This window comes from Falco rusticolus, chromosome 13 (assembly GCF_015220075.1).
Source record: "Falco rusticolus isolate bFalRus1 chromosome 13, bFalRus1.pri, whole genome shotgun sequence".
Classification (NCBI taxonomy): Eukaryota; Metazoa; Chordata; class Aves; order Falconiformes; family Falconidae; genus Falco; species Falco rusticolus.
Genome location: NC_051199.1, coordinates 17038714 through 17057698, shown reverse-complemented (window position 1 = coordinate 17057698; position 18985 = coordinate 17038714). Strand labels below are relative to the sequence as shown.

The 18985-nt window shown below is 46.8% G+C and overlaps 1 protein-coding gene across 2 annotated transcripts in view; it reads left to right on the top strand.

The window, feature by feature from the left end:
• The window catches only part of CCDC50 (coiled-coil domain containing 50), a 45759-nt gene extending 31087 nt beyond the window's left edge, over nt 1-14672 (top strand). The window contains exons 6-11 of one of the 2 annotated variants that reach the window (XM_037406158.1): nt 4034-4140; nt 4716-4760; nt 5294-5398; nt 6327-6406; nt 7437-7534; nt 8565-14672. In XM_037406158.1, the coding sequence (XP_037262055.1) occupies nt 4034-4140; nt 4716-4760; nt 5294-5398; nt 6327-6406; nt 7437-7534; nt 8565-8584 (455 nt within the window). In that variant the 3' untranslated portion in view covers nt 8585-14672. Of the gene's footprint in view, nt 1-4033; nt 4141-4715; nt 4761-5293; nt 5399-6326; nt 6407-7433; nt 7535-8564 lie in introns of both variants that reach the window. The other variant, XM_037406157.1, reaches the window with a different exon arrangement.
• The last annotated feature ends 4313 nt before the right edge of the window (nt 14673-18985 follow it).

Sequence of the window (18985 nt, the reverse complement as noted above, 5' to 3'; positions counted from 1 at the left end):
GACCCCAGAGAGCAGGTTTCTGAGCCTCGCAGGGCACGTAGTGGTGACAGACACACACGCTGGCAGAGAGAGCACCGAGAAGCACCCTCGCCATTGTCCGACGGTGCCTGTGGACACAGGCATTCCACCTTGGAGGATTGTCGGAGGTCTCCTCATCCAAGTGAGCCCAGCGGTGACCGTTGGCAGGAGTGGAAATCAGCCAGCCAGGGGAGGTCCAGGAGACATCCCAGCCTTGACCTGGAAAGAGAGTCTGAGCATGGCACCCATGACCACAGCAACAGCTGGGAGCTGCGGGAGAGGAGGGCAGGTGGCAGAGAGAATGCTTGGAGACCTCTCAGTCTTGACCTGGAGTCCGACCATAGACTCGCAGACCAGGCGTGGTGCAGCAGAAAGCCAACAAGGCAAGACAGAAAAAAGCACCTTCCTCTTCTTGAGGTGGAACTGGAGGCTGAGCAGGAAACCTGGCATCAGGGTGGCAGCCAGCTGGTGCATCCTGAAAAACACAAGTCTCGTCATCAGGGCCACTTGTCACACAGAACGGTGCAAGATGAGAAGCACCATGATGCTGAACCTAGAGATAATCATAGGAGGGGTGAGGAGAGAGACTCCAAAAGGGCAGGACACAAGAGACATTCCCCCTCCTTACATGCAGTGACCCAGGGGAAGGTTGGAGACTGCTGGCAAGACTCAGGTAACCAAGTGATGGGGAAGGTGTACGTATGTGGGGGGGTGGACCTTTGTGTGCCCTGTCCTGGTGTCTGAAATCTGTGTTGTTTCCTTTGAAGGCGTTTATCTCCAATATCCAACTACGATGTGTACGTGGTAAATCATGCCAGGTTTTAAATCTCACTGAAATTTCTTTAGTGAGATTCTTCTTATCCATTCATGTTCTTGCTCTGTTTATTTCCTGACATGTTGCATGCCGTCAGAGAGGATGAGTAAGAAGATATTGTTGGAAATGGTGCCCTTAGTGTCCTGTGTTTAGGAAAAAAAAAAGAAACCACAAAAAAAATCCCAAGAACCAACCAACCAACAACTAGCTGTTGGTTTTTTTTTTTTTTTATGATATGTTTTATGCTGTGGTTGCACCAAAAAAAAACCCAAAACAAAAAACAAATGTTATGATTATACTTGTATTTTTTGATTTAGGACGCAGGGCTGTATGTAAGTGAGGACAGTTTCATAGAATCATAGAGTGGTTTGGGCTGGGAGGGACTATAAAGATCATCTAGCCCAAGCCCCCTGCCATGGGCAGGGACACCTTCCACTGGACCATGTTGCCCAAAGTCCCATCCAACCTGGTCTTGAACACTGCCAGGGATGGGGCATCCACAGCTTCTCTGGGCAACCTGTGCCAGCGCCTCGCCACCCTCACAGTGAAGTATTTCTTCCTAATATCTGATCTACATCTACCCTCTTTCAGTTTCAAGCCATTACCCTTTGTCCTATCATGACATGACTTTGCAAAAAGTCCCTCTGCAGCTTTCTTGTCTTTACCTGTAGGTACTGGAAGGCCACTATAAGGTCTTCCCGGAGCTGCCTCTTCTCCAGGGTGAACAACCCCAACTCTGTCAGCCTGTTTTCACAGGAGAGGTGCTCCAACCCTCTGAGCATCTTTGTGGCCCTCCTCTGGACTCGTTCCAACAGGTCCACGTCCTGTTTGTGTTGGGGGCCCCAGAGCTGAACACAGTACTCAAGGTGGGGTCTCATGAGAGCAGAGCAAAGGAGCAGAATCACCTCCCCCAACTTGCTGGCCACGCTTCTTTTGATGCAGCCCAGGATGCGGTTGGCTTTCTGGGCTGCAAGTGCGTATTGCCAAGTTTACTTACGCACTTACTTACCTAAGCCAGCAATTTCCATCCACTTATTATGTTGCCAGCAGGGCTTTCAATAAGCAGTTCACTTTGGTAAAAAATTCAGTAGTGGTTCTAGGTGTCCAGCTGGGCTCCATTTGTAAGATGAGGGTCTTGTCAAATTCTGTACAAGTGGATTTTTCTGGGAAACGTGTACCTGTGTAGTATGTTGTTCAGTAATGCTTGTGGACAGGTGGGCTTTAAAGATCCACATCCATCCTTCTGCTTTTAAATCCACATTGGGTGTAGGGATGACCTGCCTCTTAGTGGAAGTAGAGTTTACAGACTTGGATCTATCTCTTGTCACAGCATGGGAGACTTGTGCTTTAAGCCCTCTAACTGGTCTTCATTTGGATAAGATTAGGATGATCGTGTCTGTCTCTGGAGACACTGGTAGATTTATTTTTCATCTTTGCTATGTAAAAGTTTTCTTTGGGGAGGTGGAAGGGTCTTTGTACATAATCAGTGGGTTGTGATTTGCTCTGATAGAATGTGGTTCTGGGTGACTCAGTATCCCATCACATTGAGTCAGAATAGCCAGAAGCTCACGTCTTCTTCCTGTGGTGGGCTTCGTGCTCCCCTGAGAGTGAGCAGAAGTGATGTGGAAGTAACATTTATTGTTTGAGCAAATGAAGCCTGGCACCGATCAGTGTGTGAAGAAAGCTCAGTCTCAAACTGGCCAGCGAACAATTCCTGGAAACTTACTTTTATTCTTCATAGAGGTAATGCCGTACAGGAGCCTGTCGGCCATGCTGTTGTTCATTCCAGCACAGTAAAATTGTTTTCCTTGACCTTGGAAGCACACTGAATAATTTAACTCTGACCAAGCTGGTGCTTTTTGCCAGAGTTCCTGTGCTGGCCAGAGGTTGCAGCTCTTTGATCAATCCAAGCTGCGAAGTGTCCTGGGAAAGGCCAGGCCAAACACCTGACCATAAGGTGCGAAAGCTGGTGGTGTTCTTACACTCAAAGGTTTGTAAGAGGGCTGTTAGTTGCTTGAGATCATTGATCAATTGATTCAAACAAAACAAAAAACAAAACCCCACACACCACCTTTAGAAGAGGTAGGTGGCTTTCTGTTCCATAGTTTTATTCCATGTTGATGCATGAGATCTCTGGCCCTCTGCAGTTTGAAGTCTTCAGGCTGCTTGGTGGAGTATGATGGTAACTTGTTGGTAGATGCACAAAAAAATTTTCAAAGTCAGTTGGTTACTTCATGTTTTTCCCTTGGTCTTACAAGATGGGAAGGAAACTGATAGGTGGCCCAGTAAGACATAACAGGTATTTATAATAAATGTGTAAATGCTGTAGCTAGAGGCATGGAGGTTTTGAGTGAAACTTTCTGGATTTGAGGTGGAAGAGACGCAGGCATCTGGGGTGTTTGTATACTTCTGACATAAAGCAGAAAGCTCATTTAGATGACTGAGATGTCTGAACAATGCAGTTCAGACTGCAGATGGCAGAAGGCATTCATTGTACGTGAGTGAAGTCATGTGTTTTATAACAGGGATAGGGTGGGACTCCTTTGGCCTGATGCAAATAGGCTATGGAGACACTCAAAATGCAACATTGTAAATCACTTGGAGATAGGTTAACTTTAAAATAAACAAATAAAACTCTGTACTCAAAGCAAGACCTGAACCTTGTCTGAACTTCAAAAAGGTTTACTTGGCTGTTTTCTCACTGTGAATTGTAAAATTCGTGGGTCAGCCCAAGGAAGAAATTGTCTGAAGCCTCACGTGAGCCCGTCCCAGGCAACTTTTGCAGCCTGTGCCGCTCCAGCAGGGTGTTCACAGACTCTGCTGTGTTTGTAACAGATGTTGGGCTGCTTTCTGCTGCCTGGTTTTGCCCGTGTATCTGTGTTGACACAGTGTGAAAAAGTGACTCCTTTGCTAGCCTCACTGTGTCAGCAAAGACTGCTTCGAGGGGCATGACGCCTTTGCCATATAGTTACATTTGTCGTGTAAGACATGGTGTATCAGATATTTCTATATGCATGAAGAAACCTCCCTACAGTGCGTGGTGCACCTCAGCTAAAGGTACTCAGCTGTCTGGCAGGTATGCTGTCGTGGTCTCTGGTTCCCTTGAGCGGGGCTTTTGCACATGGCTGAGGAGATGGTGGGGATTTCCTTACCAAAGCACTTGAAAAATGTTTGAGTTGATTTTCTCACACAATTCTGTAGGCACTAAGTTGAGGGGGACGAAGCAAGCCATGTATGATACACCCCGAAGGGAGCAGGAGTTATCTGATGCAGAGATTGCTCGGAAGCTGCAGGAGGAAGAGCTCCTGGTGAGTAGAGAGGTTGCATTAGTCAGCTCGAAGGAACTAAGGTAGCCAGCAATGACAACTTGAATTTTTAAACATATTATATGTGATACTACTGTGCGTTTGGGTGATTACCTTTGTCTCCTGTACAAACACGTATGGAGTGACAGCTGGCATCCAGCCGGTAGAGCCCTATTTTCTGAAATAAACACCCAAAATTACATGACCAACGCAGAGTGATATTAAATGAACATTTCCAGGCAGGTAAAAGATGGCCTGTGGTCAGCCCAGAAGTGAGACAGGCTAGTGTCCATCTTTGAGAGAGGGGGCAGCAGGGTGGACAGCGTGGTGTGGTGTGGCCTGACAGACAGGTGAGGGTGCAACTTGGCTGAAAAGCTGAAATGACAGCTTGGTGTTGGGTTGGGAGGTAAAGTTTTGAGGTAGCTAAGTATATTTGGAGAAGATGGTAGCTTATTTGTATGGGCACCTACTTGCCCTGCCCAGCAGGTTGATGAGTATGAATAATTCAGAGGTGTTACTCTTCTGTATCTGTGTCTTGTCTGGCCCCCACCTTTTTTTTTTTTTTTTTTTCTTTCCAGGCTAATGAGGAAGATCAGAAAGCAGCTCAAGTAGCCCAAGATGAGGTGAGGAAGAAGTGAAATGTTTGTGGTATTCCTTTACTTGTGGAAATTGCTAAACACCACTTGTCCCCTCTGACCCTCTGGTTGTTCATTTCCCTCCTTGTTAGGGAAAGCTCAAGGCCCTGGTGGAGTTTGTTTCTAGCTGGTTTTCATGTGTATGCTCAGGCTGGCCGAGCAGGGGGTTGCGTTGCCTGTTGCAACCGTGGCAGAGGAAGGAAGTTTATGGCTGTGTATGAGCATCTCTTGTAACAGACTATTGGAGATGCTGCAAGATGAACCCCCCACCACTGAAGGAAAAGGAGTAAAAGGCAGAAAGGCTCTGCAAGCACAGTTCTGGCAAATCAGGGATCCACTGGGCATGCTGCATGTAGACAGTCTTAATTCTGCCCTTTCACTTGATTTCTGATCACCGGTGGGTGAAATCCAGGTTTTGCACCCTTCCTATTCAGTAGCTGGCCATAGGAAAGGACTTAAATAACTCAAACCCACAAGAGCAGTGAAGCCATCTGGCATGCTGTCTGTATTTTCCCTTCTAGGAAATTGCCCGACTCTTGATGGCTGAGGAGAAAAAGGCTTTCAAGAAAGGGAAGGAGAGAGAAAAGTCTTCCTTTGACAGGAGGAGGCATGATCAAGACTGGAAGGTATGTCAAACATCAGGCACCACAAATGAAGTGCTATAATGTTATTCCCATTTCCAGAGGGTGGTGAGAGTGTGCAGTGAGAGCGAAAGGAATGATTTAGACTCTTGCATCCAAAGGATCTTGCTGCCTGTTATTGACCTTCTTCCCAAGTCTCTTGGAGCCACCTACTTGGTTAGATGCTCTTTGGCTTTAGCCTCAAGGAAAGTAAGGCTTGGGCTCTGGCCTTGGAGGTTGGCACTGGACATCACAGCACCTTGTGGCCTCCCTCAAGCACTGTCAGTCCTCCTGGTTAGGAACTTCCCTTTGCTGTAATCCTGACTGTAGCAATAAAAGCAGTACTTGGTTCTGTTTGTGTACCACAGGTATAAGGACAGCACAGCTGCTCTGGTTTTCACTCTGCTTCATAATAGAATTGGCTCTATAATGAAAAATATTGAGTGTATCGAACCTAGATTTTTGTATGAGTAATATTACAGAGGCTTGGCTAGATGATGTAGGACATGAAAGGAAACAGATTTCAAGGTCTGCACTGGTAAGGTGATTAAGGGGATGTTGTGTTAATCTTGGGGCCAGTTGGAGGTAGCTCTGATGTTTTCAGCCTCTTTGAGTGGTTGCAGGAGCACAGCTGTGTGCAGCTGGTTCCTCATACTCAGCCCAGTCTCGTGTACAGTCATTACACACTGACTGCATTTGACCCCAACTTCAGGATGAATCCCCCAGCACTGTCTCATATTTAGAGCAAAAACTGAGTTTGGCTCAGCAAGGCTGGGTTTCATTTACTGGAGACTAGTCCCAATACTGCCGTTCACGTGTAGTTGGCTGTAGTTAGTTGTGTGTATAAACTGAGCATGAAGGGACTGCATGGAGCTGTGGCAGCCTGGTGTCTTGCAAGGCACACAGGTGAGCTGCTTTCCCTTCTTCCCATCAGCATGATGCAAGCGAGTCTACACGCTCAAGGTCAAGAGAAGGGCCTGAAACTCAGCGGCACAAAGGAGACAGGTCTTCAAGGTGAGCTTGAATTGGCTGGTAAGAATGGGGAAATGCAATCGGGAAGCTGCTTAGAAGCAGAGTCTTCGGGAGGAGTTGTGGGGCGACCAGCCTGACCCACTTACAAGGGATTTGGTAGAGAGCAGAGGTTTTAGCACCAAAAAGAGACGGAAAGCACAGAGCTCATGTAGTGTTTGGTGACACGTGTCACTTGCTGTGCTTGTGGCATTTGTCCATATTGGTCTCCCTGCCTGGCGCTGACAGAGATTGATGAGCTTGTGCAGTGACATTTGTTAAATGGCAGAGAAACATTGAGCGGGTTAAAGAGCTTCTAGGGATGTCAAACAAAATGTCATCTCTGGGCAGCAAGGAGTAATCACAATGCATTTGCACAGCTGCTCCCTTGGTCCCAGTTAGACCTGTACACTGCTCCCACTGCCGTGTGTGGACACCCCTCCGTAAGCAAATACGTTGTGCTTTGGGGTGCCTCATCCCAGAGCTGATGGGAATGTGCTGTAGCCCAGTGCTGCTTCTGAATCGTTTGGTATCCTGGCCTGATGCTTCTCATGAGGGAGTGAACCCTGGAAGTGACCCCTGTGGCTTTGACTTCCAATCCAGATATGAGCCTAGAAATTCTTGTCGAATTTGCAAAATCAACAACAAATCTGTGTGCAGGTGGAGACTGACTGAGGGAGATCATATTAAAATACTCTGGGGTTAAAACTGGCAACCATTAAACACTTTAGAATGTTGCTCTTTTGCATGAAGTTTGCATCAAGCTTCATAATGGAGATTTTTATTCCCTGACAACTTGAAACCAGTATTAAAAGAAAGTGGTGCATGAGAAGTAGTAAATACTGTGCATTTCTTGCCACAGAAACAGTAACAGTCTGTGCTCGGAGGAGCTGGTGTGCAGGTAGAAAGTCTGGGCCAGACATGGCTTGCATCAAACTGTCAGGGAACAGACCAGGTGGCAGAGATGTTGCTTTTGCCATGCGGTTATCCCTTTGAGTTTTTTTTCCCAACACTTCTTTTTCACTGTGCTTAGCAGGTCACAGCCTCCTCTCGATGACTTTGAACACACTCGGTATTACACAAGCCAGCCCAGCCCCTTGCGCCAGATCCCCAAAGCTGAGCACTCTCCTAAAGGTAGGATCAAGCCCATGGTTGCCCCAGCACTTGGGTTATTGTGGGCTGCTTTCCTCAAATGAGCAGCCTGCAGGACAGGATGTTTGGAAGGGATGCTAATGGTGAGGAGGAATGGATATTACTGCCCAAGCAGGCAGGTGATGCTAGTCAGTGTTAGAGTTGTATTTGCTGAGCACCGTTGCAGGCTGAGACACTAAAAAGTTGGTTTGCCTTTTTTGTCAAACTGCTTTCTGCGTGTCCTCCGTGATCTCTTAATGATGAATGACTGTAAATTCAGGCAGCAAATGAAGGAGAAATAACATGAAGACAATGACATGATGGATTTTGGGTGATGTGCTAGTATCAAACAATCCAATACAAGACAAAACCTTGCAGTAGCACCCGTCTGGTGGGTGGATGGGATGATCAGACAGAAGCTTGTCCCGAGAACAGGCTTGTTCTGTTCTTGTAGCATCTCAGCACTGCTTTGTTGGCTTGTTTCCTGAAATCACTTGGCACAAGAGCAGTGCGGTTAGGCTTGTGCCCCCCAGTTTTTTAAATCTGAATACCAATTGTCTGAGTTATCTGTAGATGGAGTCTCTGGGGGAGGAAAGGGGCAGTCAAGAGTTCGACTCAATTGCTCAGATTTCTTCCAGCTCTACTGCTTGTGACTTAAATGTGGACACTTCCCAAAACTTAAAGTTTGGGAAACTTGTGTGTTCTGTTTTCATCAAACAAGCTGGAAAGTTGATGACACTTTGTATAGAGTCTGTTAGCCCAGTGTGCATTCCACTTTCTGTAGTGAGACTGTGCATTGTGGCTGCAGCACCAGTCACAGCCTAGAAGAAATGCGAATGTCTGCCTGCCTGGTGGACCTCTCCTTCCTTTTGCTTGAGTCATGCAACATATGGTTCCCATTTTGGCATTTGACTTTACCAGTACCCAGGAAGTCACTTAGACATTCAAGAGGGCAGGACATGTAAAAGATGTAGTATTTTCTTCACCTGGATGTGGCCTTATGGATTTTTTTTCTTTCTGTTTTGCTTTCTAGGTTCCCGTAGGAAGCAGTAAACTGTGCTAGCCTTTGCTTTGGTACTGACTCTTCTGTAGCAAACATTACTGGAATTGCCAGGCAACTTTCTTGATTCCTTACCCAATGAGAGGTCCACCCTCCACTCCCAACATCTCCTCTTTAAGTGTCATCATATTAAGTAACATTGTTCGTTTCAATGTCTTACTCATGTGATGACTTAAGCAGTGCAGTACAATCTAGCCGCTGCCGAGCTATGTGAATCATTTAGCTGACTTAACAGCTCCCTTTTACTTTCTTTTGAGGCTTTCTTTTTGTTTTTATTTTTATTGTTAAGCTTTGGCTGGAGCTTTGAACAAATAGAGATGCATGTACAACAGGGAAGACGACCCAAGAAATCAGTTGGGTTATGGCAATGCAGCAGAACTTCAGAAGTACAAGTCCTTTCTGTATTAGGATGACTTAGCAAAGAGAGTCATAAGAGGAAATGTGTTTCTTCCTGTGCTGGCTAAGACAGCTGAGTCAACCTGACAGTCATGCTAACTTGCGGGAAGGAGAGAGCATCTTCATAACATACAGCAGCAAAAGCCAGAACCTGGGACTAGTGAAGAGGAAATTGTCTAGAGAACAAAATATCATAACTGCTGTGTTTCTTTCTAGGGTTTCCAGCAATCTGGGTAGAGTGTGTAGTTGGGCATTTGGCTCCAGGATCTAGGATAGAACAGTTAAAGGATAATTTCAACTGAAATTGGACATCGTCTGCATGACTTTTAAGACATCCTAGGGCGTTATTGAAGCTGTGACTTGTGGGTTGGGAAGAATCATACAAAAATTTGAATGCCTGAAGCGACCTCTGTGGTCACCTGCTTTGAGCTTCAGTATGGCAGAAGCCAAGGAATTTCACTGGAGCCAAGTAGGAACTACTGCAAGTCCTAGCTCAGTTGCTGATGCACTTGAGTACAGTAACTTGTGTCTGAACCTGCATATGTCTGCATGAGGCTGAAGGAGGGCCATATAGGCACTGAGCATTGCATCTAGACTCTACAGTTACAGGCAGCTTTGAGCTAGGCAGTGCTGAACAGTTCACACAATGTCTGTGCTGATTGCCTCTCCTCTATACTGCTCCGTCCAGCACCCCAGGCAGACTCCAGTCAGAATAAAACTATTGCTTGGTATAGCATGGTCTGCAAGTTTAAGTTGTCTGTGTAGATCTGCCCATGCATTGATTTTAATTTCCCTGCCCCGCAGCTCCCCCCCCCCCCCCCCTTCAATGGCTTTTTTTCCCCTCCAGTCTTTGAAAATCATTCTTCTCTTGCACAAACAAGTAGTCTTTTCCCTTGGCCTCTTCTCATTTCAATTCTTTTGTCTTTTTAATAATTTTTTGCCACTTTTTTTTACATGCATTTTAAAACTACAAAGCTGAGCATCTGGACACTGGCTTGGATTCTGTTCAGCCAGTACAAGCTAGTTATTTGCCAGTCCAGTTCATGGCAGCAAGCCTGATTACCTTGCCCCTGCAGCCCAGCTTCCATACAGCCCAGCACTGAGGCTCTCCCACCATGTTCTTTGTCATCTTCTGGCAGCTGCAGTTCTGCTGTTGGCTGTGCTTGCCCTCACCACTGATCTGCCTGGGAAAGGAGCTTTGACAGCTCTAGAGCTTTGTGGAGAGCATGTGCTGGCATGGAGCACCAAGACATCTGAAGAGACCACGACTCTGCACCTTCCCCTAATACACAATTTAATCCCCAAGGCAGCTGTAAGGCTTTAACTTCAGCTCTTGTCCTTGCTCACAATAGTTTCTGAGGCAAATGGCTGGGAAGAGGCAACTCCTTTTTGTACAGAAGTTGCAGGGACAAGTTTAATACCACAGCACAAGCCCATGCCTTGCCTTGACCAACAACTCAAGAAACATCCATCTCTTACCCCACTGGCCTCTTGGTAGCAGTTCTCTACCTCTGAAGAGCCGTATAACCACTGGTAGACCTCTGCTGCAGGCATACACTAGCCAAAAATCCTGTTAACATAGGACTGTGCAGTGGCAAGCATCCTGCTAGCTGCATACCCTTGCTTCCAGACTGTGAGCTTGCTCACCTGCATGAACCCTTAAGTGACTTGCAAGGTCTTGCTTGCTTACTGCTTCTTCTCAGGAAATATCCCAGCTGGCGGCTAGATTGTACTGTCCTTGCTTGTTCTCTGTTCTTGTTCCATCTGTCCATTCAGAAGTGTTAATGTTGTTTTAAAGGATCTGGAAAAAGAGCCACATCGACCCTATTTTTTCCTTTTTTATTTGATAACTTGGGCCAATGTGGCAACTTCATCTGCAAAGAATTTATTTTGTAAAAATTTATTTTTGTATTTCATGTAACAGTCAAAATTTCTACTGCTGAAAATGCCTCTTTTTTAAATTTTTTTTTTCCCTGTGGGTTTTTCCCCTCCATTGCCATCAGAGTATTTACTGTTGTGAAATGGGTGCCTGGTGGGGTTTTATGAACTAGTACTTTCTACAAACACCCCAGTTCAGGCCCTGCTGCTTGTATCATCTGGTGCACTTGTAAAAACTGGACGGGGAAAGCCCCTGCCAAATCAGAAAGTGGATGTGCTTTGTACTAATTGTGCGTGGGGAAAAATGGTGACCCTCTGCAAAAGGCAAGGGGAGATTGCCAGCTAGGAATTCAGCCCTTCCTGGGCCTCTAGCTGGCTGTGACGGGCTTTCTTGCACTGCAGTTGGCTGATGTAACTTCTATCTTACCCTGATTGAAAAAGTCACGAAGGCCCTGAGCCTGCTGACATGTGGAGAGCCTATTAATTCAGGAGGGATGCTTGGGAGTATCCAAGTTGTTGACTTCAGTGGGAGTAAGTGGAAATGCGATGAGAGAAAACTCCTTGTTGATTGTGTTTGGAAGCTGGGTAAAGTCTGTGGAACACCTCAGTGCCTACTCTGCAGAGCTGCAGGATCTCCTTAATGGCCTCCTCTGGCCAACCAAGCTCTCCAGCCATGGCACCAAGAGACGAGAGCCCAAGGGAAGGATCCCAGGAGCATCTGCTGCTTCCTTGGATGCCTTCAGGGAGTGCTGAATGCTTTGTGGGCTGCTGTGCTCTATATACTCCCTTAGACCGTACTTTTCTATTCTTACTCTCACCTTTATTAGGTTGCTGGGCCTTGTAAGTGCTTCTCCTGTTTTATTTTTCCATAGCCCTTTAGAAAGGGGGGAGCTAAGGTTTTGTTAGAAGGGGCTGACACCTATCGAGAGAGAGAGAGAAATGCTAGGAATGGTAGCTGAGGAAAGCATGTAGGAAATGGGGTATAAACAGAGCAATTGTTCATCTAACATATGTTGTGGGCCTCAGGCTGTCATGCAGGTGAGAGTCTTCCTGAGGCAAAAGTTGCAGCTGGACTTGCATGTTTAGTAACCACTTTTGGAAGGAGATTCCGTGGTCCCATTGAAGTCAATGAGAGTTAAGATCATGGAAGAACAAGGAGCCAACTCATCTTGGGGCTCAGCAGCCACGGTTCTGCTGAGAGTCAAGAAGATGCAGCTTGTGTAGGCCAGATGCAAAATCAGCACCTTGCACCTGTGGCCCTGGAAAGAGGCACAAAAAAAAAGTTGATCTTTTAAAAAAGAAACAATCAGAGCAGCATTTCCTTTTTATGACAGAACAGCGTTTAAGTAACTTCATTTTTTCCTTGTTTTCTCTTGCCAAGTTTTAGTAGCTTTGCCTATGAGTTTGCTCTGGATTTAATAGCTTGTCAGAGCACTTGCTGGGACCCCTGCCCAGGTCATTCAGCTCTTGCATCCCTTTCTAACTCTGTGCATTAAAAAGGCAACAGGCACCATGTGGAACATTCATCACCATGAAATCCTGGCACCTCCTAACCTTCACAGTAGGCACACCTCACCAGCAAGAGCTCTCGCCGCCACCTCACCTCCGTCCGAAGCACAACAGTTTGCAGAAGAGAGGTTAGGCGAACCGGAGTGATCGTGCCTTATATGCAGGGATGCTCGATGTCTTCAGCAGGCTGATGTGAGTCACCTTGCTATGAAACATTGTCTTAATGTGGACTGTACAGCTTCCTGCAGCAAGAAGCAGTTGTCGTCATGCAGATAGATCCAGCAAGTTAATCTCATCTATTTTTTAAAGAACTTCATGGTATTGAACTTAGTGGGGTGGGAAAATATCAGCTCTTAGGGGTTAGTCTCATCCATGAATTTCTCCTCTTGGGGAGGAAGAATAGAAGTTACAAATGCTGCAGTCTGCTTCACTCTGTGAAAGGGATCTTGTATGTACAGTATTTTTATATCTCTGCATTCCCACCTGTCAGGATTTGAATCAGGATTAATAACATTCTCTTACTTAGGGAAAAAAAAATGGATTTTTATTTTTACAGTGCTAGACCTTTGTGTGTTTTTATTTTGTGCCAAATTACAGCCACTGTTACATTCTAGTGTTTTCAGTTTGTTGATCAATGTGTATATTATATATATTTTTATTATCAAGGTTTTTATTTTAATTCATATTAACCTGTATGCAAACTAACTGTGGATTGCTAATTTATATATAAGGGGAGCACTTGGAGACAGTGTGAGGATTCCCCTACTTAGTTTACACTCTTGTAATCTAGCACAGCCAGTCCATGAAACTCGTGGCTTCTTACACAGAGCAATCTCCTGGGCATCTGTCACCCTGAGCACATCGCTCCTGCTGTTCCTCAGGGCAGTGCTGACGCTGCAGGACTATATTAGATGCAATAGGAAACGAAGCAAGGGAGCTCCCTGCTGTCCTGCTGCTGGCAGTGATGCCAGGGAGAGTGCTGCAGCAGGAATTCCCATCTGGGGGTGACTCAGATTTAGTCTGCCCTGTATCTGTCCCCAGCTGATGGACAGTTGGTTTTGCCCTGCTCTCTCAAGGCGCTCAGTGCTTAGTTTTGCAGTTGCTTTGGGAGGTGGGTGTGGGATACAGCGCTGAGGCACGGTGGTGTCTCTCGCGTGAAGTTTACCACAGGCAGCTTGTCTTTTGAACGTTGCAGAGGACAAGCATAAACCTACAGAGATTCCAGTTTACTGTACTAGGTAAACACTTGCCGTAGCACATTTGTGGCTGTGCAGCACTGCTGTGGAAGCTCTGGCTGTGCTGCATACAAGTGCCGCTCGGACTGCTATGCCCAGGACTGGCTGCAGGAGACAGGTTTTGTGTTGAGAAGCTGTACTGCCCTCAGCTTCTGTGCTGGAGATACCATCAGCCATCTCCTCCCCCTGAGTAGCACAGGGCAAAGCTTAGCTGTGCAGTTTGGGCTTTTCCTGGAGAGTCCCAGAGAAGACAGTGGCACACACAAATGTGTATTTTCTACTTCATGGTAAACAAGTTCCGCTGTACCAGTGTTCACTCTAAGTAGACTCCACGGTCTGTCTCCAGCTGCATCTGTGCACTGCAATATAGGTAATTGTCTCAGAGAAATAACTGCCGTTGTCTCATTTAGCTCTTCAGGGTAAACTTTCAGCCTGTTGAATCTAAAATGTTAGCCACGTGGTGAGATGGATTAGTCAAAGGCTTAAATTCCTCAGAGCTGCAAGTGTACCCTGCATTGCAACAGCTAATCCTTAAATATAAATTGCACACTGACAATAATCTGTCTATGCAAGCCTATTTTTTTTTATTGTTTTTGACTGTTCACTCTATAATTTTACTGGGTTTGGCATAGAACTTCTGAATGACACTTAACCCAAAGTATCATGTCCATGTGTGTGTATAGCATGTTTTGCTTCATACTCATGAATTCTCATTGAATGTAAAGGGAACATTGCCTTGCCCCATTTCGTTCAATAAACCGCTGTATTTTGTTATCCACCACATCCTTCTGTCCCTCCGTGTGCTTTTCTGGAAACACTGAAGTGGGTTATACAAGAGCAGGCGAAAACAAGAATTCCACCCTTGGCTTCTGGAGCTCAGCTGCTTCTACCAATAATTATGTTCTTCCAATGTAATAGATGTAGCAAAACAGATTTATATTTAATTTGATTATTTTGTGGCCAGAGAGATGGAAAAAAAAGCTGTGTAATATCTTGGAAAGGATCTGGACTGTTTCATTTCCTGAGACTGTGATACTGAAAAAATAAAGCAATGTAATTATTTGCAAGGGTAGGATACTTTTTTCTCTTTTTTGTGAACATAGCTTTTTAGTTTTTAAAAAAGCCTGCTTGAAGCTTCCCAAGAACAACTCACACCTACAGTGGTGGGACAGAAGGCAAGAAGGAAACACGGCAAATACCCTGTGGCTGACTGATGTCTTCAGAGGCATCAGCTGAGGATGCAGCCACATGCAGCTCAAACATGAGTGGACACGAAGCCGTTTCCATGCCGTGAATTCAGTTTATAACTGAACATGGTAAAATAAAGGGGCAGTTTCTAAATGTAAACTCTGGATCTTGAGTCCAAGCTAAACCTTTCTTATGTGTTTATTTACTCATTTCTCTCTGCTTGCCAGGTGTAACTATGGCACAGGGGAGCAGAGCGCCCTTTCACACCCCACCACAGGACGCACCAGGCTGACCCTCCATGGGCCAAGGGCTTTCCTTGCCCAGGGGCTTGTGTCTGTGCAGGAGCAAGTGCTCCTAACTCCACCTGAGCTCAGTTTTGGCCTTTGTCACAACACTACCCTAGTGCTTTCAGATGCCTTCACATTGTATATATCTCCTACCACCTCCATCTCAGAGTCCCTTAGGTATTAGCAGTGAGCGGAGGTAGGGATCAGCAAAACGGAAAATTAAAAACATTGGGACATAGCTAGCAGTGGAAGAGCCTGGCTGTAAAAACAGGGCACTTGGAAGTGCCGAGGGCTCTGCTAACTTACAAATTATTGCAGCCTCTTGTTTGACGTGGCTGGGTCAGTCTGTTTTCTTTGAAAGGCTTTTTTCATGCCAGCCTTGGCACTTGCAGCATTAGGCTGTGGTGAGGGGGGGCCAGCTGGAGCCCTCACTAGCATCCTTCACCTGCTGCAGGGATGTGCACACAGAGGACTGTGTGTGGGAACCACAAAACGAACACTGGAGAGCCCCTGGGGACTGTTTTGCTTGGTTTTTTGCTGTATCAGAGGAATTGCTGACGTCTGGGTTTCCAAGTCACATGCAGCTCTTAAAGTATGGATATGGGTGGGTGTCCATTGTGCCATTGGTGATGGATTGAGGTTCCCCAGGTATATTCCACCTGTGAGAGAAGAAGGTAAGCCAGTGGAGGCTGCTTAAAGTCACCATTGCTGGGTACCCAGAGGCCTAACTGCCCCCTTGGCTGCTCCATCCTGCACTGGTAGGAGCTGCAGGGGGCAGCTGCCGTCTGTGCCCATCAGATGCTCGTCTTCCACTCGGGTCCATGCTGTGTAACTGGGGCTCTTGCCCAAAAAGACTTCAGTGAGTGGTGCTTATGGCTTGGGAAGGCTGAGCCCTGCTGACAGGGAACTGCAGGGCTGGGAGTGCTTACACACAGCAGGTAAATGGCGTTTCACACCCAGGTGGACAGCCAGGGCTAAACCGAGCTGCTCTGTGCTGGCTCGTGCTTTGCATTGGTAACAGATGCTGGTGAGTGACTCTTAGCTGGAACTGATGCTCTTGCTCACGAGGCAAACTATGGCTGCAGAGCAGCCCAAAGCCTAAACTGGGGTATCCGATATACAACTTGGTGTAGTACACATGCTACATATGTACCATTCCCAGTTCATTTCCCAGAGACCTGGTGGGCTGCAGCATGCCTGGAGGTGGAGAACATCCCCTCTGCCACGTGAAACCCCAGTTTATACCTGAAATTATTCCTTCTCAATCTAAAGGCCGAGCAAAACCAGCCCTTATATCCCAGTTCTTTGCACCATCCTGCTAGCAAACACGTGACAGCTCCTGGCACTGATCAGTTGTCTCGGGTCAGAGATAAGCACGTCCGTCACCATGATTTGTTCTTTCAGAGGCAGTGATCTTGAACAGCGCCCAGAGTCCGTCAGCTTTATCCTGCTTCACCCTGGCCAGAATTCCTGACACAGTTAATGGCAAAACAGAGACGTAGTAAATGAGACCAAGTTTAAAACAGGTACAGAACTGGAGTCTGGCAGCTGGGCATTCGTGGAATGTCTGTGCTGCTCTGACCCCAGAGCGCCCAAGACAAGTGCCCAAGCGGCTGTGCCAAAGCCGCCTCCTGTTTCACACTGTTGATGCTGAGGAGCAGCTCTGAGCACGGACACCTCAGTTTTCACAGTCTCCTTTCCACTGGCACTGCTTTTGCCTTAGTAATAGCTCCCCTGTCGTGCCCTTTTCCCCCAAACAGACATCCTCAATCCACCTGACTCGCTTCAAGCACAGGCACAGCTAGCCCCTAGCTGGTGCTGGGGCCCCCAGACCACATGATTTCTATTTATGTATAAACAGCATAATGCCATGTCACAGGACAGGTTTTTTTCCTGGCTATTTTACGTTTGGATGGTGTCTCATTTTTATTAAAACAATATGCAGTGCCAAATTATGAGCCAGAGGAATATCTGTGTCTCACTGATTGGGTTTATGCCCGGGTGAGTGTTGCAGAAGCACGTCAGCATCCCCTCCCCCCGGCTGAGCATGGAGCTGGGATGGGCTCACACCCAAAATGTGCTCCACAGTACCGCCTACCTCCCCCTCTTCATCCTCCTCAGGTACAGGCAGTGTCCAGAGGGTGATGACACGGTCATGCACGTGCGTGTCACCAGAGGGTACTTGGGGAGCATGAGCTTTGTCCCAGTCAGCCTGTAAAAGAGCTGATTTGTAGTTTTAACAATTACTGGTACAACAGTTGGAGATTTACCAGGAGAAGGTGGTGTTTGGGGAGAGGATGGGATGCCCAGCTACACAAGGCTTGTTCCCACCACTGGCACTGGCTGCCAGGCGCCACACTGCGCACTGTCCCGAGTCTGTTAAGGGACACAAACCCCACTTGAGGATTTCACTTGTGTGGTTTTGTTTACTAGTTAGTTACTCACAACTGATGAGCCACTGAAGGCCAGCCTGAGGGTGCGTGTTGATGTCCAGGAACATCCCTACCATGAAGTGCGCAGGCAGGTCTGGAGGAAGGGATAGCTTGCAGTCTCCTCTCCAAAGGCAAAGGGCGGCATCAAGAACAAGGGTTTCTCAGTGAATTTTCTAGTCTGCTAGCAGACCCAGCCAGCTCATCCTACTGGAAAAGTCCTCGGCTATAGGAAACAAGTCCTGTGCAGAGACAGGATTGTCCCTGTTGCCACAAGGAGCCGGAGAGAGTCAGTGTGGATTATCCCACAGGAGAAGGGGATGCCTCACTGCAGCACCTGAGGCAGAGAGGACCACAGCTGCTCAAAGTATGACCACAACTGCAGATCTGACAGCAGCTGTGTCCTGTTAACAACTCCATGGGATAAGAGGGACCATCAGCAGCAGTACAGGCAATGGGGATGGTGTAGGTCTCTGTCAGGGAGAACTGTAATGTCCCAGTATCAGTGGAAGACTGGGTCCTCCTGGTGCTTGCTGGAACTGAAGCCAGCTTTCCTAATGCCAGGGGTTAATTCAGCTGTGCAAGGGTTCAAGTTAATGCCAGCTTGCCTCATCCCTAAGGATGCTGAAACAGCTGACTAAAGCTGATCCCTCCTAGTGCTGCTGTTCTTGGTCGTCTGCACTTTTAGCTCTGAAGAGACCTGTGTCCTCATGGATTCTGGCTGACAGCAGTGGTTCCTGTCAGAAGCAGGTAAGCCAAGGAGGGGTGGCTTTTCTTCTCTGTGGACAGACACTGGTAGCTGCTCTTAGGAGAAATATGTTTGAAATCAGGATATGCTGCCTGACAAGACCCCAGCACCAGTCACTGTAATTTGGAAGTCACTTTCTGCTCAGCTGAAAACTTTGTCTTCTTTAAATGTTCTTCCAATTTACTGAATTGCAGATGTGCGAATAAAGTGTGTGTTACTTGGGAGAGAATGAGATAAACTCCTCAGGAACACAGGCAGATTTCACCATCTGGGTTACTGGACCCTGTGACCCAGTCCAACCCACCTGAGTTTTGAACAGAAAATGCTCACAATGAGCTAGTAAACCTAAAAATCAAAGGATCGGAAGCTCTTGCAGAAAGAAAACATGAAGTAATTTAAAACCAGATAATCCTATGATACTGGGATGTTTATGAAGGCAATATGAACCTAAGCAAGAAGGGAAGCATCGGGGGGAGGGGGGGTTTGTCCTTAAATCTTATTCCCCGGGTATGACATGGCACAACAACTGAAGTTAGTGCTGATCACCGTGAGGTTAATGTGTGCAAAGCATCACTGTGCAGATTTTGAATCGGTCACCAAAGCGGTTCAGCTGCGTGAGCATGGCTCAGGGCTGGAGCAGTGCAACACAGCCTGTCGGCAAGGCAAATATGTTCAAATATTGTGTTGTGCTAAACTGCTCTTATTTTCAGATAAAAACTAACAT